This window comes from Crassostrea angulata, chromosome 9 (assembly GCF_025612915.1).
Source record: "Crassostrea angulata isolate pt1a10 chromosome 9, ASM2561291v2, whole genome shotgun sequence".
Taxonomy (NCBI): Eukaryota; Metazoa; Mollusca; class Bivalvia; order Ostreida; family Ostreidae; genus Magallana; species Magallana angulata.
Genome location: NC_069119.1, coordinates 2,792,174 through 2,818,867, shown reverse-complemented (window position 1 = coordinate 2,818,867; position 26,694 = coordinate 2,792,174). Strand labels below are relative to the sequence as shown.

The 26,694-nt window shown below is 34.6% G+C and overlaps 2 protein-coding genes and 2 pseudogenes across 6 annotated transcripts; 2 read left to right on the top strand and 2 right to left on the bottom strand.

Annotated features, from left to right (window-relative positions):
• Positions 1-2,832: 2,832 nt before the first annotated feature.
• Positions 2,833-5,700, bottom strand: LOC128162542 (uncharacterized; annotated as a pseudogene).
• Positions 5,701-6,995: 1,295 nt separating this feature from the next.
• LOC128163238 (uncharacterized) lies at positions 6,996-9,075 on the top strand (annotated as a pseudogene).
• Positions 9,076-9,340: 265 nt separating this feature from the next.
• Positions 9,341-11,234, bottom strand: LOC128162386 (uncharacterized). Its single transcript, XM_052825566.1, has 3 exons — positions 11,220-11,234; positions 11,003-11,114; positions 9,341-10,821 (listed from the first exon to the last, which is right to left on the bottom strand). Exons 1-3 carry the CDS (start codon positions 11,232-11,234, stop codon positions 10,529-10,531), a joined length of 420 nt encoding a protein of 139 aa, XP_052681526.1. The 3' UTR covers positions 9,341-10,528.
• Positions 11,235-18,693: 7,459 nt separating this feature from the next.
• LOC128163870 (uncharacterized) lies at positions 18,694-25,218 on the top strand. 5 transcript variants are annotated; one of them, XM_052827540.1, is made up of 7 exons: positions 18,694-18,824; positions 19,094-19,234; positions 20,277-20,394; positions 20,516-20,665; positions 21,384-21,523; positions 24,557-24,684; positions 24,927-25,218. In XM_052827540.1, exons 2-7 carry the CDS (start codon positions 19,150-19,152, stop codon positions 25,017-25,019), a joined length of 714 nt encoding a protein of 237 aa, XP_052683500.1. In that variant the 5' UTR covers positions 18,694-18,824; positions 19,094-19,149; the 3' UTR covers positions 25,020-25,218. The 5 variants fall into 5 exon arrangements, with proteins under 5 accessions (XP_052683500.1, XP_052683503.1, XP_052683501.1 ...); XM_052827542.1 differs by having other exon boundaries at positions 18,797-18,824; positions 19,094-19,203; XM_052827543.1 differs by lacking the exon at positions 20,516-20,665.
• Positions 25,219-26,694: the final 1,476 nt, after the last annotated feature.

Sequence of the window (26,694 nt, the reverse complement as noted above, 5' to 3'; positions counted from 1 at the left end):
GTCCTAGCATTGCATTGCTCTGCATGTACACAATTTCTTTTAAAAATTAAACACTTAAAGTGTTCATCTATATGGCTACACATAACGTACACATGTGAATCAAAATAACCCAGACGGAAAACGGTAAAGAATTCAGTCATTGAGTTTACGTTTTATAGAACTTTTAAGAAAACACATTGCAGGTCTGAATGTTTGTTGATATGTCAATCTATCAATATACAGTTTGTTAATTATTTTCGATTGCTAAGGCTACAGCGTATTTGATGAACATTGAACAACATTTTTTTCATGCCACTTTTTTCCATGGAAGATAGCGAATACAAGTATAAAGCATTTATAAAATTTATTTAATTACCTCTTTAGAATTGTGTATTGAATAAATAATTTATAAGTTGCTGCTGAAGGTTGTTTGGTATTATCGTTTGTAGATGTTTTGCAAGTAAAAAACCTAAAACGCGGGGCAAGTCATAATTAATATCCATAATAACCGTAACTTAAAACTAGCGGCTTTGAATTCAAATATTATCGTATACGAATACTAAGTTCACATTTTAAAATCATCTCCACGATGATAATTATATTATATCCATCGCAAATCAGTATTTTTTTTTTTGCTTAAAAAGAATTGTTCTATCGGGAGCAATCCCTATTCGTTTAAATTGCCGGCGTACATTTGTCATGTCAGTAATACACATTGTGCTTTATATGACGGCCGTGTATACGTATTGTAGAAAAGTCGAGTTTAATTACCATGCATTGGAACCATTTTATTAACACATCTCCCAGTACTGAAACAATTCAAAATGTCTCTGTTACAGTAACACAGTGGGGCGTTAATCGTGTACGTCCAGCTCTACAAGCACATGCACTGTCGTCTAGGCGACGGCCTGAATACAGCTAGCGACTCTCCTATCGATCGGTTACCTGAGTCTCGTAATGCATCTAAATATAGACAGGGGCATAGTTATGAAACAAACAACAAAAATAAGGTCAAAGAGGTTTATCTATATGAAATGAAAATGTACATATGTATAAAAACATTTGGGAATTTTATGTGGAATTATTTTTGCGCGCTACATGTATCAGTTAGTGCATTACAAGAAGCCCTTTCATAACCTCATAAACGTGCGCACCCCCACAAAAATGGACCGAACTTACAACAATTGTTTCTGCAAATACTGACTATAAATTACGAAAACATTAAATTGAATACTACAGAAGGATTCAAAAATAATTTCTTTACAACTTTGCTTCAATAATGCATTAGAAATGTTTATTCCTTTTTAAGTTATTGACAAGGAACTTTGGACGCCTCTAACTCCTTAATTATAAGGGCCAGCCCCTTTTTTGGTATACCGAATGAAAGGTCTGGGTAAGACCAAGAACTTTTGAAATACATGTAATAACAAATTTTTATCAGGTAGAAAACTAACACGGAAAATACGCGAATTTTTTTGATTTTTTTTCTTACCTTTGTTTCAACATCTATACCACCCCTTTTATTTGCATTTAAATAATAAATAAAATATATCTCGCACAAATTCAATGTATTAGCTTCCAAACCAGCCCATCTTTGAGACTCTGCCAGTCATCGTTAAAGCTAAACCCCCTGGACAAAAGAAGTCGTTAAATTTTACTAAAAGGGGAATAACTCAAAACCGGATAAGGATTTTCCTCAACTAAAATATGCAACGACAACATCACGCGGCATGTTATCATCCTGAAAATTTCAAAAGAATCGGTGAACAAACGAGTTAGATATTAAGGATCAAAGTTGGCGTCTAGAAGAAAAAAAAAATAATAAGAAATTTGAAAATTTTTCAGAATAATAGTAAGGTTTTCCGCTGAGAGCGGAAAACCTTAATGACAGACCAGACTGGGATTCGAAATATGGACCGCCTAATCCTATAGATAGGTGCTTAACCAACTGAGCTGTCTGGTGCGCCTATTCGAACTGTTCTGATCATCACAAACCAATAGTAGTACATATATATAGTACATATATAATTTGTTTATTTCTTAATTTTTTTTTTCAGGAAGACCGACATCAATATAGATGATATTGAAAAATTGAAGATTTTAAAGCAAAGCTCCATATCATATCTGGTTACTTCAACAGCAAACTGTACAGTAGATACACCGCTTGGGGTACAGTTCATTGGTTCAGCTCTTAGTTACCATGTTAGTATTCAGTACACTAATCAAAAATTTGATTTACTAAATTCACATAACATACAAGACAAGACTCAAGGTTCATCAGTGTTTTTATCTTGAATCAAAAAATTCATGAAGTTCGTCAACAAACAACATGTCAACCATATTTGATCAATAATTGAAAATAAAGATAGACTAATTTTTCCTGATAAGATTTTAAACTGTTTTATACGAGCAATAGCACGTTCTACATGAACACGGTGTTTGGTATTTTAACTGTTTCGGCAACTTCAGAAGCTTTCATCTGTGATGCACATGATGCAAAAGGTGGAATATTCAGTTTAAGCCCAACAGCTGCAATCCCTTTCTCTATATGGAACCCTTTGTCAGCCATTACCCAATCCCCATTTTGTACTTTTCCACTTTGTATAAGGTCTGACAGTAACTTAAGAAAGCCACTTTACTCTGTGATGTCCTTATCAGATATAGAACCGGTGAATAACATGGAAGAAAATATTACCGAGCCTCGTGGATCAACTCCAACAAGTCCTTTCAAAGTTGTACTCGATTTGTAATCAGAGTAGTATTGGCTTTATCTATGGAAAGAACTTGGTTTTTGTACTTTTAGTTCTGTACAATCTATGATGACCAGGGTATTTGAAAAAAACTTTCTTATAACTTTCTGGCATATTTTCAATTAAAGTTTCACGATGTGGTCAAATATCTAAACTACCAAGTCTAAAAAACATATAGTTTATCCACTGAGTAAATATTGCACTAGAGTCTTGTGAAGATATATTAAACAGATGAGAAATATGTTGAAAAAATCAAAGTTTTGTCTAAGGGTAATCAGAACAAGTAAAAGTTGGTCTGTTGTTGATAGGGATTTGAAACTTTTACAGTTTTACTCCACTTTATGGGATCTTCATCTGTTGGAACTAAAATATGTACACTGCATCAAACTGTTCCTTTGTAAACCCAGTATAATACTTGTAGTCTTTTTCTTTCAATTTGTGACAACCAAAACATCCCTCTTGTAATTTTTGTAGTTGTAGAAACTGTTGTTGGGTGTCAGAATATTTTTGAAGCAGATTTTCCCTCTCTTCATTCAACGCTTTGTTTTCCGCAACAACAGCCAAAAGTTTTAGTTTTAAAATACCATCTGCAAAATACAAAAGGGTTATAATTCATGAATTCCATTTCATAAACACATTTTTTTATAACTTGATACTAAGTTAAACATAAAATTGAATATTTAATAGTCACTAAAATTTCCAAAGAGATACACTGACTAATTTATTTAAGACCTATTTTATAAATTATCTCAATTTTATTTTTCAGGCACCACTGATTCAGCCAATCGCAAATCCCCGAGCTGCATGGAGTTGTGGAGATACAGAATTTCCAAAGGCCCTAGCCCCCTGTGATCTCCAGTGTGTAGAGCAACTAGCACATGAGTGGAGCAATCTTAATATAACTCAAAGTGATGCCAATGAGATAGAAAGATCAACTCGCTTACAAAGTTCTTACCCGAGATGGTACACGGAGCGAAGTAAGAGATTTACTGCTTCCAACTTTGGACTCATAATGAGAAGGAAAAAGGACATTAGTGAAACTTTCATGAAAAATACCTTTTTAAAAAAAGAGTTTTCATCCTCATCTACATCCTATGGGAAAGCTAATGAAATTGTTGCTAAGCAAATGTACATCAGAAATACAGGAAATCATCTTCGTGAAGTTGGTTTGATAGTCAACCCCGAGTTGCCTTTTCTCGGTGCAACACCTGATGGCATAATGTGTGAAAAATCAACAACTGCTATAATTGAAATCAAATGTCCATGCTCTGTCAAAGACATGTCCATTTGTGAAACTTGCGAAACAAGAAATGATTTTTTCCTCCAAAAAATGATGATATGTTTTCTTTAAAACACAGTCATGCACACTGGTATCAAATTCAGGGTCAACTTCTTATATCTGGGGCCCTATTTTGTGATTTTATTACATACACCAAGCAAGACTTCTATGTGGAACGAATTTATCCCCACAGGCCCACTATGGGTGCCTTGGTCAGAAAATTGTCCGTGTTCTATGTACATCACTTTAAGCCATTTGTGGAAAATAATGGAGTTAACTGAGTTACTGAATTTGTTACAATTTTGTACAAATTTTGGACGCAAATAAAATTACTTTATTCTTACTAAAATAAGTTTTTTGTTTTAAAGAAAAGGTGACATAAGTAAAATATGGAAAACTCTGCTTTTTAAAAAAAACAATTAAGTTGAGATGGGGATATTACCTGAACTATCAAATGGCGTGACAAAAGGAGTTGGACAACACTCAGGCAGAGCTGGAGGTTCTAAAGGTCCTGCCATAGCACTGATAGCATTCATATTCTGGTCTTTCCTTAAAGTTTAAAACAATGAAATTTTACAATAACTTTGAAATGAATAGCAATAAAATGCCATTTTTATGCACATTAAATATATATGTAATACTTGTTTAGTAACTTACTCAATAGCAGAAGTATCTGCAAGAATTTGTCGCTTTGATGAATATGTACTTTCACAAGAAGCATTTCTAGTAACTGTACAAGCATGCACTCTTTTGGTGGGTGGTTTTCGGGTTGGTGTCACTGAGGCATAGCTGGTAGCAACTGCAGATATTGGATCTGGATACCTGTCACTTGGTGTTCCATCAATGAAATGCTAAATGAAATGACAATTTTCCTTTTAACACAAACTTAACTGGAAGTAACATATGAAATAAATGCACTTCAATAATATAAGGTATAGTCATGTAACTATATAATGATGATATTAACATTGTAATTATCCTTAATATTTGAAATTTGATAACACATCTAATCATCTATAAATCTGATAAAAGCTATATAGTATCCTAATCTATGCACATGATAAGTGTGAGTTTTTGTGGTTCTATTATTTTATGTTAAACCTATATTGTTTTTTATTGAATAATATAAATTAACAGGACATTACACATTTATAACAGATTTATAGCTTCATTATAAGTAATCTATTTCTCTCTTTATTATAAGTAATTCTCTCTCTCTCTCTCTCTCGCTCTCTCTCTCTCTCTCTCTGACCGGAAATCTTATTGTTATGCATTGATAGTATTTAATATGCTACAAGAATGTTTTGATTCAAATCATATTCCTTTATAAATTTAGCTATCGTAGGCATAAAATAACATGGTTGAAATTGATTATAGATGGTTAATGAGGAATCTCGGGCTAAATATTAAAAACCCTATTCTACAAATAAAAGCATTAGTGTAGCTCATTTAAAAAATATTTTCAGCAAATTACCTTCGAACAAACATACAGATGTTTGGCTTTTCCTCTATCGTTCAAAATGCTTTCGTTTAACTGGTTGTGTGGCCTCCCACACAACCGTATCCACCTCTTCGCTTTTTCTAGTTGCCTGCCTGGTTTAGGAAAAGGAATGAATCGTTTCCCCTCTACAAGACGATCGGGGGGTACCTGTTGTCTGTGTTACATGTACCCCAACAACACCGTTTAACCATGATTATCAGTAAAATCAGACAACCTTTAAAGTCCGACAATAAAAAAAGTTGTTGGGCAAAATGGCGGCGCGTCTTTGGAAACTGAGCTGCGTCATTTCATTGGCTCACGTGACATGTCAGTCAAAATTCCGCGATCCGCCAATTAGACATGATTTTAAGAGGTCGAGCGCAAAGAGTTCTAAATGAACTCTCGTATAGAGAACTGGGAAACTACTACTCTGAATTAAAATGCGCGCTCTCTCAGCGATTTTCTCAACATGAGCGTGAACGGCACACAGATGCGAGTTTCGTAATAGAAGGCGTAAATCCGGCGAAACAGTGTCTGAATAGGAAAACTCGCTAAGACGACTCGCTAGTCAAGCTTTCCCAACATTTCCATCTGATATGCGTGAAAGTCTTACAGTTGAACAGTTTGTCGTCCTTGGTTTACGTTGTCACGAACTAAAACGCTACGTGCAGTTTTCTCATCCCAAAACACTTGTTCGTGCTATTAATATTTCTCTTGCACTCGAATATAGGCCGTTTGAGGGGTCACAAGACAACCCATGGAAACCACGGGACATTTAAGAAACCACATGTTGGTTATGCACGCGCTGTTCTTCCGCCTGTGGATAAAAATGACAACAATAGTCATGTAAATCTGGAAAACCTTGAAGAATATTTTCTACAAATGATTCAGAAAACACTTTGGAATTTAAATGGCATGATGGCCCTTAAGAACGACGACTAAAAGGTCGTGGTAGGCCTCGAGAAGTATTTTGCTATGCTTGCAAAGAAACTGGCCATATTAGTTCTAGGTGTCCAAAAAAACCTAAAGTTGAATACTAGTAACGGAAACCATAATGACAACCGTAATTTAAACAAGAATGGGCTGAGCCCATGGCCGTAAGCCCAGTCCCTGAAAAGCTGAGTCATAAAAATAGGCCAAAACGAGACGTACCGCCTCGTTTGTACTAGGGCTGGATCACTATATCGACCCGGTAATCGGTATATATCGGTATTTTTCAGTGATACTATAACCGACACAGAGATGCCTGTGTATTGCTCTATAATTTCTATATTATTTTGACATTTAAATAAAATAATTTCGTCTTGCTTTTCGTACGACCTAATTAACCGGGGTTACCCCCTCTATAAAGGCTGGTCTAATTCATTTACACGCATGCGTGCAAGCTAAACACCACGATGTCGAAAGTTTGGTGCCATTACACAAAAGTCGACGGTTAAAAGGCAAAATGTATCATTTGACCACAAAAAGTCGCAAGTTCTGGCGGAACAACTAATCTATATTCCCATCTAAGGGCGAGTTCGATCACCAACTAATGTTTAGTATGGTAAGTGCTATTGCGCATGTCCGTGATCGAACTGAGTTTAGTTTCACTTTGGTTTGTAAACATGGCCGAAATTTCTTCGATCCTTAAAGTGAAAATACCTCTTTTGGAGTTTTTACAAGAAGAAGACGATTACTTTTATTTCTTTGCTCGTCATCAAGCGGATAGATATTGGTCTTTAAGGAAGAGAGAATGGACCCCAAAAATTACTAGCTATATGGAAACAGTGTTTACCGAATTTGGACTTCCACAAAACATTGATGACTTTCGTGTACACTATCGTGTTAGTAGAAACCTGTTTGAAATTATTCTTCGGGAAATATATGGAGGTTTACTTTTAAATGGATATGGGCCATACAACGCCATAGAACCTCCACAACAACTCCTTGTTTGTCTGTGGTACCTGTCAAATATGTCGTCAATGAGAGAGTTAGCTCATATTATCAACTTGTCAAAATCAACAGTTCATGCAGTTGTATGAGAGTGTTGGATGCACTTCAAGAGTTAAAACCAGGAATAAGTAGTTCACTTAATTTTAAAAAATATTCTCGCTTATCAGTGGCGTCGGAAGCAATTGAAAGTGGTGGGGGGGGGGGCTAGACTTATAAAAAAAATCATGACACCCCCCCCCCCCCCCCCGGGTTCTGACGCCTATGAGCATAAAGGTACGTGTGATAAGTAAATTAGAATTTTATATGATATACTATAAGATAAACAGCAGCTGCTGTGTACTACACATTAAAGAGATCAGCACAAATGTTTGATGCATATATTTTAACAAGGCATAATATACATCATAAGTGTTTTACTTATTCTATCAAATAATAATATGTTCATATCACACATGTATTCAATGAATAGGTATAGATTTTCAATTATTGATTTCAAATGTCAAGAACCTGTAATTTATATTGATTGTATACTTTATTTAATTATTGGTTCTATTTAAAGGTGATTTGCTGGCAAAATGCTGAGCGACAAAAAGAAATCTCTCGAGAACATATGTGGACTTCCAGGGGTAGTTGGATTCCTTGATGGAACGCACATAAGACTATCATCAGCCCTCAATGGTGAAAGGGATTTTTATAACAGAAAAGGATTTCCGTCCATTCAAGTACAGGTATATAGCAAATGTAAAAGTATCTTGCTTGTATAAATGTTTTAATGTCATAACTTTGCATTAACTTAAACTTGGCAAAAAGTAATTACTTGGGTATTATCATGGTACCATTGTTTTATCCCATTACCACATTTTCATCTTTTGACATCATTTTGATAATCCTATACACATCATGTATTTATATATGGTTGTACAATGTATATCTATCTAACTCAGCATTAAATATTCTCGTGATTTTTCAAACAGATTACCTAAAAACATTAATTTAAGGTGTATATGTTAAAATAATCTCCATGCTTATTAAAATGAAGATTTTTTTTTTTTAAAGAGCAATAACAAAACATGATTTCCACACCTTTGCATACATTTTCTTGATAACATGTATATACATGTAATATATTTTGCAGGCAGTATAGATCACCAGATAAAATTTACAAATATTTATGCTGGGTGGCCAGGGTGTGTCCATGATGCGCGTGTTTTGAGAAATTCCACTTTATACACAGAGGCTGAGGCAGGAAACCTTGTTCTCGTTGATCACTATATTCTCGCTGACAGTGCATATCCTCTCAGGAACTGGTTAATAACCCCGTTTAAAAAATTGGGAAATCTTACCCCACGCAAGTCCGTTTCAACAAAAGAGTGTCAAGTGCACGACAAGCTGTCGAACGTGCTTTTGGCCATTTAAAAGGACGGTTTCGTCGACTGCAGGACATTCCGTTACACAGCTCCCCAGAAATTTGCCAAATGATTTTGGCTGCCTGCATATTACACAACATGTTCATCTTTAATGATGATGAAGTTGAAGATTACATCATGGAAGAACAATTACAAGATCCAAATGACTGCCAGTGTGATAACATTTACCAAAACGGACACAATGGCATTGTGAGGAGATTGCAGCTTGTCAATAGCTTAAACTGATAACTTAAATGGCTGAATAATTGTATTTAATTTTTTTTTTTAATTTGCAATTTGCAAGTGATCATTTTGTATGGTATGTTGTAGAACAATATAAAACAAATTGAAATTTTAATATAATTTATGTCAAATGCAATAACAGTTACGACCATCAACAAGAAAAAATCTTGACTACTCATTTGTATTTGCTTTAATATTAAAGAAAACATTTTTTTTTGTGCTATGTCTTCAGGATAAAAAAAAATGAACAGATTAATAAATTTGACATTTTATTTATAAAATGAATAACAAAACTTCAACAAATTGCTATTTGGCACAATATAAAGTAATCTGTAACACAAGAAAAACACATAACAGCTTAGTTATCACAATATCAATGTCCGCACATCAACTTGTCACTTTACTTAAGTGTTCAAATGAAATTTTCTAAATGTTTACTTTTAGTTAAATGTGCACTTAAGAAAAAAATATTGAAAAATCATTTATTTATTGCAGCTTTGTTTTGTTTCAAGCTGATAAACTTTATAGAAGCATTGTTGCTGAACAGCTTATAAGAAATAATTCATAAACTATATGCAGACATGCATCAACTAGTTCGTGTATTACATAAAATTACATATAATTATGTCTCTTAAATGCATATTTAAGACCAAAGTACGAAATACGTGTAACTACACGACAGATAATCTACATTTAGAAGAAAATTGAATACTTTGTGTAATGATGTTTTCTTCCATAAAAAACGATTATTAATTAAACCCAAGTATACGACCAAAAATATGTTTGTCCAAAAAAGAAAATAGAGTACAACATTGCATTCTAAAAAGACATTAGGGAAGTCTGGAAATGCTGAAAACCAATGCTAAACGGTTAACATTATTCAGGGTTTTTTTAAAATAACATTCAAACTTGAAAACAGTTCTTTACTGCTTTCATCACTTAGGTCACTTGTCACTTTACTTAGTGTTCAAATAAAATTCTAAATGTTTAGTTTCAGTAAAATGTGCACTAGTCTAATGAAAGCGATATCGAAAAATCATTTACTTATTGCAGCTTTCTTTTGCTTCAATTTCTCTTTCATAAAGATTTAAAAGTCTGTCAGTTTTGCCATTTTATCTGTGTGCATCTGCTCCATTTTGTCATTGAATTGTTTGTTATGTCTTTCTAGTACTTCCAGCACGTCTGAACGTCTTTTCGCTGTACCTTTATTCCTTCTAGGTTGCTCTGAAGACTGTTTAGGTCCTTGTCTTTCAGGGTTTTTTTCCAATGTGTCTAACGTGATGGTGGGTTTTGTACTTTCTCTTGTACCATATATTTCATCAAACTGCTCTTTCTGTCGAAAATATTTCCTTTCAGTTCAAGTTGGGGCATCAACAACTTCTTTCCAGCGTTTTTTTTCAGACTGTAATACTTGTTCATTGCCTGATTAGGGGTAACAATACAGTGGAGAGTATCTTTAAGCAGTAATGTCTTTCCACAACGTGGAATGGTTTTTGGATTTTAAAAACTTCTCATTTTTCTCATGCCTGAGATTTACCAAAACATCTTCTTCTTCTGCCTTCCAAACGTATGTGTTGCTGGTATTTTCACAAGTAATAGGGGATTCCGTTCTAGACGATGATGCAGAAGTGAATGATGAAGTGTCAGATGATGCTGAATGCTGGTCATCTGATCTACTAAAGCTGGATGGCAGATCCGACTTTTCTTCATTTAGAAGAGACTGTAGAACTAAGCTTTTGACTGATAGATCTGGGGGAAAAAAGTTAATATTCAAGTGAAATGCAGGTGTTTTTAATGGCTGTGAAAAATACCTAACTGACCTTGATCTACTACAAAACAATAACGAGGCCACATGATACTATTACTGCTTAAAATCTAACTTTTTAGATTTATTGTTATTTATATACCAACCCACTATTATTTCATATACCTGTCTCCTTTGAGAGCAGCATGTTAAAAACTTCTGTCTGGCACCGCACCCGCTTTTCACTTCCATCACTGTTCCTCAGAACAAGAGTTCTCTGATCTGTAGACATTCTAATCTGGAATACAAGAAAACTGTGTTCATTCTAAGTACAAAAAAATCTTAAACAGTTTGCATACAGTGACGACCAGTTATAAAATCATTTTATATCGTAAATGTATACCTTGTTATGTTGCATACTTCTCATAAAAGGGTATCTGTTAGTTCTTTAGTTAGAATCAGTTCTAGCTCATAGAAAGCACACTGTGCATGGAAGCAGTCTTTACAATATGGACACCGCAAATAAATCCTAATAAAAAAGAATGAGATGCGTGAATTTTCTTATTACTTAGCATTGAAAAAACACTTGTTACTTTTTGAATAATAACATTAAAGAGTATTGCAGATTTACTCTTAAGCGTCTTCTAAAGAAAGAAGTCTAACGTTAATTTTTTAAAATGAAAATTCACTTATGTCACTAATAATGATATGCATAGCCATACCTGTAATTACCATCAACAAATATTTCAGTCTTCTTAGACTTTTCCTGAGTCTCCAAAGAATCGAGGGAATGAATAGGTGCCTTTCGTTTGCAGATGTAACACGTCCAGTGGGATCTACGCTCTTCAACTGAATCTGCCATCTTTAAGTACATGTGAAAAAATTAATGTATACTTGTACAAGGTATACCACAGGCACCTGAATTTTTATCAGTAAGTCAGTCGATAAGGTAACGAGTGGTTTCGCGCCGATCGCTTGTTCGCGCTGAGAGGTTTCGCGAAGAGTGGTTTCGCCCCTTTTCAATATAATATATAAATATTATTAACGATCAAGGATCACCTGTATTTATCGATCTAAGCAAACCCCAAATAATTGCTAACGTTGTGTTTTATGAAATAATTTAAAATTATCGTGATATCACCTAATCGAGTTGTCTTAATTAATGCCTTTTATAAACATTTGTGAAGTGAAGGCATTTTTAGCCAATTTTCCGTCATTAAAAACAGTATACAAAATATGACATTGATAATATATATGCACTGGCCAAATGGACATAAAAAAATATTATATAGCTTGCACAATAGGAAATATTCCAAGTCCGATTGAAAATTAATTAAACATGTATATGCGAATCTTATGGAATTTTGGGCATTATTTAATTCATTTTATTATCTATCATATAATGCATTATATTTTAGTTACTCATCAACTTATGGCAGTAGAGGCAGCATTCACGAACCATTTCTTTGCTATACTCTTTCAGAATACTGGTTCCAAAAAAAAACGTGCTAACGAATTCTTGAGATACTCATCATTTAGTTCTCCAAATTAGATCGCAGTCAAAGCTGTTTATTTAACGGTTTCATTGATGGTGGATTAATTGCCGACTAATTAAACTGCTCATGCGATGTTCGTGCATGTGTATAAAATTAGTCTAATTAAACTAAATTATCTTCTAACACATTTAATTTACCACTTATGTATAGATAGAAATAATTTAAATTACGTATTTAAAAACAAATGCAACAAGTAGTGTTTATTGTAGCACTATCCGGGCGAATCCAACCGGGGCGAACATGTATTCGGAGCGAAACCACTCAGCGCGAACAAGCGATCGGAGCGAAACCACCCGGATTTACTGAGCGACTTATTGATAAAAATTTATCAGTGTTTATGACTGGCTTCGGACCACTTTTACACAAGTACCCATCATAAGATTAATAATCTTTTATTTCTATGAAATACTGCAATACGTAATTGTATTATACCACAAAAAAGGGAGCACGTGTAATATACACAAATGAAACCAAAATTTACATCTTCAAATTTAAGATTAAGCATTTTATATCGATTTTTTTTACTGCAAAATCTCAGGTCTCACCTTTCTCCGCCATCTTTGAACCAACGTGACCAGTGTATTCCCGCTGGTTTAACCGCGGTTTCAGGTGGCAGGGGATAGTTTCGAAGGAAAGACCCGGTCAAAATTTTGAAATAAAGGGAGAACCTGGGGTTTGGCTGGTTATTTGAGGGGTATAAATTGGTAGAATATTTATTGCATTCATTTTGTGGATAGAGGAGCTGATGTCAATTTCATTGATATATGACACTTTAATACTGGTAGCACTTTTCATCAGATATGGAATGAAAATGCGAAACTGTGGCCAAAATTTTCACTTTCGGTTTTCTGCTTGAAAAGTAGGGTGGGTTCAGAACACAAAATGTCACTCGGAAAGAAGGTGATTGACCCCCCCATCAATTGGTGATTATTTGCATGGGTATACATTAAGCTACCAATCCTATGGTAGTTTATGGCAGTTGCTCGGGACTGGAGCGTGGTTATGGACCCGTAAAAATGTGAAAAAAGGGCAATTTTTCAGAAAATTTTGAGACCGTCCCTGGCTATTCTGTATAGTGCTATATGTAAGTTGTACTTGTTTTATTCTGAAATGTTTAAAAATTCTCAAGAGTCGGGACCATGTGTCCCCTGCATGCAAACCAATTTTAGCAAATTTAAAAATCCACTGAAAAATTAAATCACATATATGAGCACTATCTGCCTCACATTTCCTCGACCAAAAAAACTATCCCCTGCCACCTTCATTTTCCACCGACTAAAGTGAGTTCGATCTTAGTTAAGTCGAACTGCAGTGACCGTGGTTTGTGATCGAACTAAGACGGCATCACAACATTGACGTGTTCGCCACAACAAAACATGGAGGCAATTTCGGTTGGTAAAAAAAGCGTCAAACAGAAAATATCAAATCAGATTTTCTTAAAATTTCAGAGCACTGTTTTGTTAATTCGAACTTAAAGCAATCAATAAAATATTTTAGTTGTCGCTTCATCGGCGAGTGATGTTATCACAGCCAACGTCAACACACTAACCCAACCGTCGGTGAAAAGTGTCAGTACTTTTTCTGTCACACCATGGATCATTGCTAGAACAGCAAAACTGCACAACAGAACATTGTTCATTTTTTAGAGTAGGCAAGTGTCCTTGGTCCCAAAACTAAACACACTACTAATGATGAAGAAACATGGGGCAGAATCATCGATAAGTGTAATAAATAAAAGAACAAGGATTTTCAATATAGTTTTATTATTTTATGACACATATGCTGCAATTAAGAAAGTCTCCATTTTCAATAAATCACAAAAAAAAACCAAATATTTTGAAAAAAAGAAAATATTTTTTCACATAAAACTGTATTGACAATACATATCGCTCCTCTGTATCGCAATTTGTATTGTATCGGAAAAAAACTTTGAATACCCAGCCCTAGTTTGTACAGTATTTCGATACGTTGTTGGTTTGTAAAAACAAAAATTTGAAATAAAGATATTTACTTTCTGGTTGATACGGGTTCCAGTTTAATATCAAATGAAATATTTGATTCATTACTTGGAAACAAAGACCTTCTAGATCTACAGACTATATTAACAGCCGATGGAGATTTGCTCTCGGTAAAAGGTAAAACAGATGTAGACTTGTGTATAAATGAGATGGAATGTTCAACAACTCTTGTTGTTGCCCAGCTAGGAGATTTGTCTTGTATACTCAGACTGGACTTCCTTCCTGAATATGAGGCTAAAATGGACATGAATGCTGGACGTATACATTCACCATTCTTTGGTGAGATTGGCTTGGTCAAAGAGGACAATTTACACGCATCCACATGACTGAGACAGTAAGCATTTCCGCTAAATGTGAAATGTTTGTGAAAGGAAGCACGAACTGTGCATTTTCACAGAAGGATTGCTAGAACCGCTGTCTAATGGTAAAGGAATTTGTTGCCAAAATCTGTCGTCGAAGTACGAGATAGCAAAGTCCTTTTCTCAGTCCTAAACCCTACAGCAGAGACAGTGACACATAAGAATCAAAGTACTGAAGAACTGATGGGAGTTGATTTTATCGATTATTATTAATTTTAAAATCAATGATATGTTATTTTGCATGGCAATTACTTTCCTATATGTATTTCAATTACGCACATTTTTTATAATATGAATTCTCCCACAGGAATTTCGTGAAAACCCAATATGAATCATATTGTATAATAGTCATAGATCTATTCCATCAAACTAGGTATAGTTATGAGAAATTGTATGGATCCAAGCAAAATTGAACTCTAGTCTCGTTCAACTACACTCTCAGCTGTATCCGTTAACCACCGACAAGCAAGAGAGACACTCTGCTTGTTGTAGATTTACGGAGACAGTTGAGCGTCTGGTTGAACGAGCTCTGGAGTAGGAATATATAAAATGTACGACTTCAAAAATTATCTAAATTGTTTGTACCTTTTAAAGTCTGACTATTTACAAGGTATCTATAAATAAGTTTCATTCAAAAAACAATGCCTAAGAACTCATTACATCGAATTTATCGATTAGAACTAAATGTTGTCAGCGGTGTTGATTTGTGCTTAGGTCCAAACAATGTTTCACTTTCGGTTTGCCTGAGTAACTGCATAGGAGAGTTGATTTAAATCAACTCCCAAAAGCGCCTGTCACTGAATTTAGCAGCAGTAAGGTCACAGAAAGCCGCCCAGTGGGAACAAGCTTACAAAGCTTACCTGACTATTTGCAACCTCTGGTTAACAATAGATCGAGCAACCTCACTGAAAAACAACGCCGATACATTGACACGTAACGCTGACGTTTTCATGGACCATATACCCCATTAGGGTGTACAGACCTTGTGAGACACACAATTAATACTAGCAATGCTAAGCCAATCAAGTTACCACCAAGGCGTCTCCTTATGCATAAAAAATCTCTAGCAGATCAGGAGAGAGACAAAATGCTGAAAGCTAATATAACTGAACCAAGCAGTTCACCTTGGGCTGCACCCATAGTTCTTGTGAAGAAACGGGATGGAATTACGCGGTTTTGTGTGGATTTTCGAATGCTAAACAACGTAACAATTAAGGATGCTTATTCATTGCCACGAATCACTAGACACGCTTTCTGGCACCAAATTCTTTTGAATCTCGATCTGGCTCGCGGCTATTCGCAAGTCGCTATGGACGAATCTGATGAGGTAAAGACAGCATTCGCAACCCACAAGGGTCTGTTCCAGTTTAAAGTTTTACCGTTTGGTTTATCTAATAGCCCTGTGGCATTTGAAGGCTTGATGGAGGCCGTACTTTCTGGCCTACAATGGGAAAAATGTTTAGTTTATCTAGACGACATCATTACCTTTGGCGCCACATTTGAGGACACTTTAAAGAACCTGACTGTCATCTTTGACAGACTTCGTACAGCGGATCTTGAACTGAAGAAATGTACCTTATTTCAAGAAGTAGAATTTCTGGGCCATACTGTATCCCAAGAAGGTATAAGATGTAACCCTGATAAGATATCAGCTGTAATGAATTGGCATGTACCAACTTCCGTATCGGAGGTACGCAGCTTCATGGGACTTGCATCCTACTATTGGAGGTTTATTAACAACTTTTCGCATGTCGCTTACCCCTTTACCCGTTTGACACAGACGAATAAAATGTTTGAATGGTCGGAGGAATGTCAAAATGCTTTTAATACTTTAAAGCACCTACTTACAACTGCATCAGTGTTATCGCATCCCTCAACAACAGACACATTTATATTCGATACAGTTGGAGCTGTGCTCTCGCAGATGCAAAATGGAGAGGAAGTTGTCACTGTCTATGGTAGTAAGATACTCTCTAAATCCCAAATGGGATATTGTACTACATATCAGAAGTTGTTGCAGTTGTAACCTTTGTCAAACATTTCCGACATCATTTATACGGAAGACCCTTCCTGTTTAGAACAGACCATTCTTTATTGATCTGGCTAAACCATTGCCCGCTGGATATCTCTACTGAAAACATAAGACTTCAAAATTGAACACAAAAAAGGAAGTTTTCGTGGCAATGCAGATGGCTTACCTAGGAAACCAAGGAAACGCTGCAAAAGAGAAGAATGTACCTAATGCTCATCAGGCAAATGCTTAGTCAATGATTTAAGCTCGCTAGATACTTAACATCCAGGCATTACCCAGTGAGTAGACCCGAATCAAACTGGTGTGAACGATGGAGTTGTCAGTACTTACAGGAACAACAAGATAAAGATATGGTAAAATCTAAAGTTAAGCATCTTATCATTCTTCAGAGAGAACGTCCGAAATAGAATGATCCTCTGCCAACAGTTAACACTTTGCTCCGCCAGTGGAATCGACTAAAAGTGGAGAACAATATACTCTACATAGTAGGGGAGGAAAATGAAAATAAAATTCCTCACCAGCTTGATGCACCAAAGTCTTTAAGGAGGGAAATTATGCAATATTTGCATAATGCTAAAACGTCAGGACATCTTGGGCGTGAAAGAACCCTGCATTCCATCAGAAATCTAGGAATGACTGACGATGTTGTATGGGGGTGTCAAACTTGCCAACCTTGTTCCAAGAAAAAGCAAGGCCCTGGACAAGGGTCGATATTTGCCTTAGATAAATAAACAAATTTCATGGGGGTGGTGTGTATGTTATTTGTATATTTTGATTAGGTTTCAACCTATGAAAACCCAAGTATAATGTTTGTTGAGGACATGAGGACCTTTAATACATGGTGTAAATTCCTAAGGTTGGAAATTAGTAGAGTTGTTCTGTGTACACCATGGGTTTTTAGCTTTCGGTGTCTTATCTACCAGGTTTTTTTTTCCACGAAGAGGGAATAATGATTCTCTGAGTGTTGGGATGTGTACTAGTAATGTCCTTGAGACGACCGTCGTCATGAGGTTTAGTTTGGGTAAGGATAGATCATACAGTTTATTTACTTTCCTTCCAAATCTATAATTTTTTGTAATGCAATGCTTATTAGTGAAAGAAATTGTATATTGATAATGTTCGTTAATGATAACCAAATTCTATCTTAGGCTACATATTTTCTGAATTTGTGGACATGAATGAGGTCAATGCTGTCCTCGGAAAATGGAGTTGGTGGTATCGAACCCACAACCTAATAACCCAAGTTCTATAAATTTACCTAATGTCTAGTGTTCCACATACTCATTACATTCACAGCAAAATGTGTTGTTTAAATGCTATATGGGACATTTGCCACGAATTTACGGACTTGAGTTAATTTAGTAAAACGTTCAATTGTTGGGCTATAAAACGACATTTTAAAAGTATAGTGGGTTATCTCTCCACATTTTTGTTGATGGAAATCGGTTTAAATTCCATTAAACCGCATTCAGACTATGACAAAAATATGGAGCTCAGACCCACTCTATAAAAGAAAAGGCATTGAAGTTATAAAAATGACACTATTTGGAGGTTTTAACACGCATATGGCAGTTTAAATCAACATTTTACATGTATTTAAAATATTTAAGGGCTACAAACCGATGTTACGTTTAATGTACACTGTTTTTAATTATTTTTTTTTAAATATGAGATTTAGTGATATTTTAATCATTCTTCATATGGGCATTTTACACGCCTTATTAACCCATTCCCTCAAAGTCCAAAATTATCGAGACACTGGGAAGAGCGACACAAGCTGTCAACAACGAAATAGGGTCGGAAAGTCTCGTCATGTGACTCGCGAGATATATCGAGAAAACGTACTTCCGGGCAGTTGCCACAATAATGGCGTTATCAATAATATACTGGGCTCGTTATGTAGATGGTCATACAAAGCTTACCAGGAAGAGCGATAAAGCCGTGGATAGCGACAGGGTGTTCAAGTTCATTTTTGACAAAGAATGTCATGTGATATCGGCGGTGGTTCAAGCTTCAATGCGAGACACTTCATACAAAGTTCAGGTATGTACAAAATATTCAGCCGTCTTTATCCCTACATTTAATCTATGCATTGAATTTTTCTTCAATTTCTACATTGTATATTTTTAACCTTAAGTTAGTCATTGCCGTTGTAAATAATCCCTACCCCCACCTTCAGTCTTTAATAGATATATTTGTTTTGAATAATATGTATAAGTATTTCCCACTATATATACAGTATGTCAGTATATTCACACACGCAAGGTTGCTTCACAGACATTTCACATTATTTCCATTAATTTTTTACAAAGATATTTCTGGAAAATGAAGATGATGATACAGGAACAATTATATTACCAACATGTGAATGCCTTTTGGGTCAGTTTCGCTGCCACCATGTAGCTGCTGCACTTCTGTTTGGGTAACCATTACTAATCTATTATCATACAAATGTAAATCAGCATTCTTGTGTTAATCATGGTTGTTAAAAGTGTTAAATGTATATTGTCAGCTGGTGTTTTGCATTCCAGTTTCTATTAAGTTTAGTTTAAAGAATAAATCTGTATGACAGCTTTTCTTAACATTGGGATTAATGATGATATTTAAGATATAAAAGAGCAAGTAAGACAGATGTGAAGTGCAGCTGGATCAAGTATCCAAAATCGGCACCTCCCAAAACCACAACAACCATGGCGGAAATGTATCCATCCAGGCAATAAGATTATATGTAAATCACTAGGACACTTATGCAATACATTTTGTTAAAATGTCAGTGCTAGGCAAAATCAGATTAATATAAACCTTAATGATACAATTTCTATAAAATGTGAACTCAGAGCATTAAAAAGAGAGATGACAGATGCCGATAAATCATATTTGTTTGATCAGCTAGGTCTTTATGTAAATATGCATTAATTGTCCGCCATATTTCTCTTTTACCACCGTTATCCCTACATCCCCTATAAAAGCTGCAGCTCTCATATCAGTTAAAAGTATATCGCTGAAGAGGTCTCACCCGCGGGGATGTACATCTTGCCTCGCAATGCTATTTAAAAATAGAATTTGCACATATAATATTTAAAGCACATATAATATTTAAAGAAATAAATGCATAAAATCCAAAGACCATGAAAGTAACACTAAATGTTGGCCACAAATTAAAATCAAAGGGTTTATATAGATACCTGTGTGACTGTGCTTATTTACAGGCGGTGTTCAGCTTTAAGAATCATTCATTAAATGAATATTTCAACAACTGATATGTAAAGAAAATTATCTATGCAGGAAAAATCATCTCACAACATAATTCACCTTTCTGTTATATATGGTTAACCTAATGATATAAATGTGTATTCCAATCGACACAAGCGTTGTCGAGAAATTTTATCAAGGCGATATCATTTATCACTTATACCTATATTGGTTACACATGTTAATATGAAAATTATGACATCCTTTTGTTGGCCATATAATTTCTTTGTTTAATCTTTGCAGCTATGCATTGGATTTTGTCGAAAGGGTCTGAATGTGAGGCAATGCCAACATTACTTATTGAGGACCAGCTTACAAGTGAAGAGTACATGAATGCCCAGTGCAAGTCTTCATATCTGAGGTACTTTTGCAATTATGATACTACTCTCTCTCTCTCTCTCTCTCTCTCTCTCTCTCTCTCTCTCCATCTCTCAATCTATAAATATGTGATAATAAATATTTTTTCTGGTTCATTTCAATAGGGATAAGCTTGTTATTTTTTCGGAAAATGTCTTTAAGACCGCATGGTTGACTACAGGTCAACGAGAGAATTCGTTATGGGCAGCTGTTCGCAAGTTACGAATAACTGCATCAAAGTTTGGGCGAGTTATCGGTGCTATCAGGAGAAATCGGTAATTCATTGATTTCAACATATATTGATTTCTTTTATCTAAATCTTTTTTTTTTGCTATAATAAGAAATAATTTATAATCTTATTTTTGGGAGTTGATTTTAATCAACTCTCCTATGCAGTTACGCAGACAAACCGAAAGTGAAAGAGTGTTTGGACCTCAGCACAAATCATAGCTGCTGACAAGACTTAGTTCTTGAAAATAATTGATAAATTCGATGTAATGTATGTTAAAGCATTGTTTTTGAAGGAAACTTATTTATAAATACCTTGAAAATAGTCAGATTTTAAATGGTACGAACAATTTAAATATTTTTTTGTAGTCGTATGTATTCCTACGCCAGAGTTCATTATAGTCTTGTTCAACTCGATGCTCGGCTTTCTCCGTAAATCCTTGTCGGAGATTTGCGGTGTCAGCCGAGCGTTTGGTTGAACGAGTTCAATATTGCTTGGATCCATACAATTTTCGAGAAATATTTCTATTACTGATATATAGTTTGATTTAATAAATTTTATCTTTAAATATTATTTAACATGATTCATATGGGGGTTTCTCGACATTCTTGTCGAAAAAAACTAAAATTCATATTATAAAAATGTGCGTAATTCAAATTAGAAACTACATGTACTTGTCATGCCAAATAACATATCATTGATCATAAAATAAACATCGACAAAATCAACTCCCGTCAGTTCTTCAGTACTTTGATTATTTTTAGGCTAACTTTATCCTTGAAGAAAAGGTTACTCAGTGCTTACAATCTTGAGAAGAGGCCCTCTATTCAGTGGGGACTTACGCATGAAAAGGTTGCAATAGATAGCTATTGTAAGCTTTCAGAGGTGTCTGTATTACAGACAGGTAAACATTTATACTATCAAACTCAAATCTTGGCATAAAACCCATTCATCTTCAATGTTCATTTGAATCATTATTAGTGATTGAATCATTTTAGCTCACCTGAGCTGAAAGCTCAAGTGTGCTATTCTGATCGCATTTTGTCCGCCGTCCGTCCGTCTGTCCGTCTGTAATTTTTTTTACATTTTGAACTTTTTCTCTAAAACCGCAAAAAAAAAATCCCATTTCAACTAAATTTGGCACAAAGCATCCTTACGGTAAGACAAAAATAAATTGCAGAAATGATAGACCTATCTTTATTCAAAGCTGAGAAAACCTCGAAACTGTAGAAAAAGGGGGATGTGCATTTTTTAAAGTCTTCTTCTCAAGAACTACTGAGTCAAATTCAACGTAGTTTAGCAGAAATTATCCTTATGGGAAGGAAAATATAAATTGCCAAAATTAAGGGCTAATTCTATTTAAAATTTGAGAAATTTACGAAAATGATAATAAGACAGAGAGAATGAGGGTCAATCGGTTTAACTTCGGGTTCGGTATTCCATATCTCAAAACTCTCTTTGAAACAAAGAAGCGGCCATTTTGAATGTATAAGAAATGGGTCAATCTGACAAAGATGAATTTGGTTGTTGTGGAACAGTTTGCGTGCGAAAGGAATATTTGAAACGTGCAAGAAACATTAATGCCGATTTTGTGAAGTAAATTAAGATTAATATTCCAATGCATTGACATTTTTTAACGGTGGTTTTAGCTTGTTTTGATTTTCGTTTCGTTTTCATGAATTTCGGTTTATAACTTAGGGAAACTATCGCCTGTATTTTGTAATTTTATACGTATCAATCAAATATAGACATCGAAAAGTAAGACAGCTGTTACTTGCAGAAAATAAGATACATTAACAGGTACCGTACTTTAACAACTAAAATACAAATTCTAATAGTAATACGGTATGGTCTTTGCGTAATAGCTGATAACTGCAATGTGTTTTAGGCTAGTTGTAAGTATTTTCTCGTCTATTCAGTCGAAACGGAGAATAATGATGGAAATACTAAGTGTGTGTACATGTAGCAGAAACATAAATAATTGATAGCTCATCTGAGGTGAAATATACAGAGAAACATCTTCTCAAAAATCAATCGGTCAGAAAAGCTGTAACTTGTGTGGAAGCATCCTCAAGTAGTGTAGATTCAAGCTTGTTCAAACCATGATCCCCGGGGGTACGGTGGGGCTCCATTTGGGGATCAAATTTTTAGATACAAATGTATAGAGGAAAATCATTAAAATCTTCTTTGCAAAAACCAGTTAGCCAGAAAAGCTGGAACTGGAAGCATCTTCAGGTAGTGTAGATTCAAATTTGTTCAAACCATGATCCCCGGAGTAGGGTGCGGCCACAGTGAATGGGTCGAATTTTACATAGGAATACATAACGAATCTTCTTTTAAAAAAAAATTCTTCTCAAAAACCAATTGGCAAGAAAGCTGTAACTTGTGTGGAAGCATCCTCGGGTAGTGTTGATTCATTCTAGTTTTATCAAACCATGATTTGAGGGGATAGGGTGGGGCCACCATTGGGGGGGGGGGTCAAATTATGGTGGCGCGTGTAATTCGGTATTATCTTTACGTTATAGTTGATTAATGCAACATGTTCTATTAAGATGTTCAGCAATTTCAATCTAAACGGAGATTATTATCGCTGCTAGAAATATATAACTAAAGTATATATATGAGATGAAAAATCAATTGAGTTTTCTCTTTGTTTTAGTGCAGTTTTCTCTTGTATTAATTGTTTACAAATTCCTATAATTTTACTAACTGAGAGTCAAGCTTCGAGTTATAAGCAACATACAAAGCTTTGCGCACAATCTACTATATGTTTGTACACAAAGCTGAGGTCATGCTTTAGTTTATTTATATTTTAAATGTAGCTATGCTGAATAGGTTATACCAAGTTTAAAATTCTTAAGTTGAATGTAATAAACTCATGTGAACAAAAACATGACTCAAACCAAGCTATGAATCTTGCTTATGATTCTACGATTGACACTGAAATTTTGATTGATCAATAGACATGTCTTGCTAAAAGGATGATATGCTGTAATTAATTTCTGTTGTCCCTTCTTCAACGATGAATTGCATAAAATCTACACAAATTTTTGATAGTTTTTCGAACACAAGTAAATGAAAACAATGCCTTTTAAACAGTTTCCATAGGGTGACAGATTATTATTATGAGGATAAAAGCAATATCGGTGTTCTTAAACAATTATTGCAATGGAAAATCATGTTTGTTTGTACACATTTGTTGTGTTTTTTTATAAAGATGAATATAATGGAAGGGCTTTGGTACAATAGAGCGACATGCCTGCCAATACATTAATTTGAATTATAGCTCTTTAACATATGTGACAACATTTTCAGTTAAGTTTATTTTCTTTAATCAAGTGAGGAAGGATATGAAAGGTTATACGAAATGAATTCATGCCTGGTAAACGACAATCGTCCATAATGGAGAAGGCCAATTAAATTTTTCAATGTTTTTAATTTGAGGAATTGAGCTTATTCATTCTGGTGCATTGAGGTACATTTTTTTTCACATATAGAATTTTTTAAAAATACAACAACTAGTAAGTTGTGGAGGGAGAAAATGTACCTTTATGCTCTCGTGTATTTTAATCGTTTTATAAAATGATTTGGGGGGGGGGGGGCTACAATAAAGGGAACTGGAAGTTAACCGTGAACACCAACTGAAAATTTAGTTATTTATATTGCATATGATCTTATTTTCGGTAAAAATGGTATTCATGAAGGTAAATATGTCAAAGATTAAGTATATGCAAAAATAAGTGAAAATTCGGATATTCATTTTTGGTTAATCTACCGAGGGGCCACATGGCACAATATCCTTTGAACGCCCATTTAAATCCAGTGTTGCTCAAGTGAGCGATGTGGCCCATTGGGCCTCTTGTTTTTTAACTATGTGATATGACAATAATTTATTATACAGTTTATGAAACATTTTACTTTTTACTTTGAATTAAAGGTATTTGGCTCCATGAATCAGGAGTTCTTGGGGCTTTTCCTGATGGATTTGTCCAGGGTGATCCCAAAACGTGTAATATGAATGTCCACCTTCAAAGTAAACTTACAGCATCACCAGCAATTTTAGAGGTGAAATGTCCGTTTTCAGCAAGAGCGATGTCCATAAAGGATGCTTGTGCAAAGTTGAAAGATTTTTTTCTAGATAGGTTCAGAGATTGATTAGAAAGATTTTCATATAAAACATTCATTATGTTGAGGTTAAAATTAAATACTGTATGTTACCAATAACCCATCCTTTTATTGCGTTAATGAAACCTAGTAATTTTTAGCTCTTGTGAGTTTTTCTTTAATAATTTTTCTTAACATTTTAGAGTGTGACTCTGAGGGCACTTTGCGTCTCAAAGAGAGGCATGACTATTGGCATCAAGTTCAAGGCCAACTTTAACAGGAACTTCATGTTGTGATTTCGTGGTTTGGACACCAGTCAGTATGGAAGTTATTCGCATTCTTAGAGATGACTTATGAGAATGCCACTTGAAAAACATGATTGAATTTTTTTTCAATGTTTTTTAACCCTCTCTTAATTTAAAACTTAGCAGACTGTTATTCAGAAATTTTCTATTTACTGTTTATTTTCCTATTGGTACATTAAATTACTCTAGACAAAACAATTCATTCTGTTTAACTGTTTAATTCTTTTTGCAACATATGATCAAAGCAAACATCAGCATGTGTCAGTTCACAGTGTGTAAAAGTGGTTAATAACAAAGTGACCTTAACTACACATCATCAATCATATAGTAGTGTACAGCAAAAGTTTAACAAGTGCTACATATATCTACACTCTGCCCAAGATTATTATTTCCAACACCTGTGTTCATCATTTGACAAGATGGAAGAGGTGTTTCAAAATATTTACATTATAAAATCTTTTGAACTTTGAGGCATTAATAAATATAAAAAAATAAATTTACTATAGGCCTAAGCAAAATGTCAAAGCAAGGATATCTTGGGACATGGTATAAGACATGGTCTGAAGCTCAGAATTACACTAATTAGGAATTTCATATTTATCGGCTATTTCCTTCAGTAGGGGAGATTGCAAATTTACAAGTGCCACACATATGAAAAATCTTTGTGGACAAATGTCTGTATTGAGAAGGTATATGGTCTAGAATACAGTAGTTCTTGATTTTTCATTTGCACGCTCCACATGGATTCGACTTGGGTTTTCTTTAAATCTTACTTACATTATGTTGAGAAATGTTTAATAGAGAATATAAGCCTTTGTTTGCAGGCATATATATAGGATCTCTCATGATTTGCGATGGTATATGATTTTTATCCAACGAGTTGTGTGTTTTCTATCCCCGAGCCTTGGCGAGGGGATAGAAAACACACAACGAGTTGGATAAAAATCATATACCATCGCAAATCATGAGAGATTCTTTTTATCACATGTTTTACCAAGTATTTTGTTAATCCCAACTTTTTCTGTAAAAATTGTGATTGTGAGCCGCACAACACATTATTTACAACACGTCAACAACGTTACGCATGAAAAAAAAGTTCCTTGAAGTTTAACAAACAGACATTGATTTTCGAACATTTTTTTATGAATTCATGACAAATAACTGAAACAACATTAAATGTTTCAAATTTATATCTCAACACCCCTCAACTGAATTAATTATTTACTTTTTCATTCTACGTCAATCAACCGTCTAAACCTACGTAATGATTAACTATGACGTCACGTGGCGTAAGAACACACAGTGGAATATCAAAAATTTTTCCCATGAGTGATATCCGCCGTATATTGGGATAAACATGTGATAAAATAGAATAGTTAATCTCTATACTTAAATAATATGATATTCATAATATTCATACTATTACATTACGTGGGCTAATAAATCAGTTTATTGATCGGCAGTTCAATACATCGATTTCAAAAGTCAAGGAAAAACTTGATACACATACAAAATAGACGAAAATATTAATACACATACAAAATAGACGAAAATATTTAATCTGTAATTATACAACAAAATTCCTATGATTAGGTCATTCAACGTATTATAAAATGCTTCTTCTTCACCAATCAGTATTTAACAGGAATGTATAAAAATCACAATT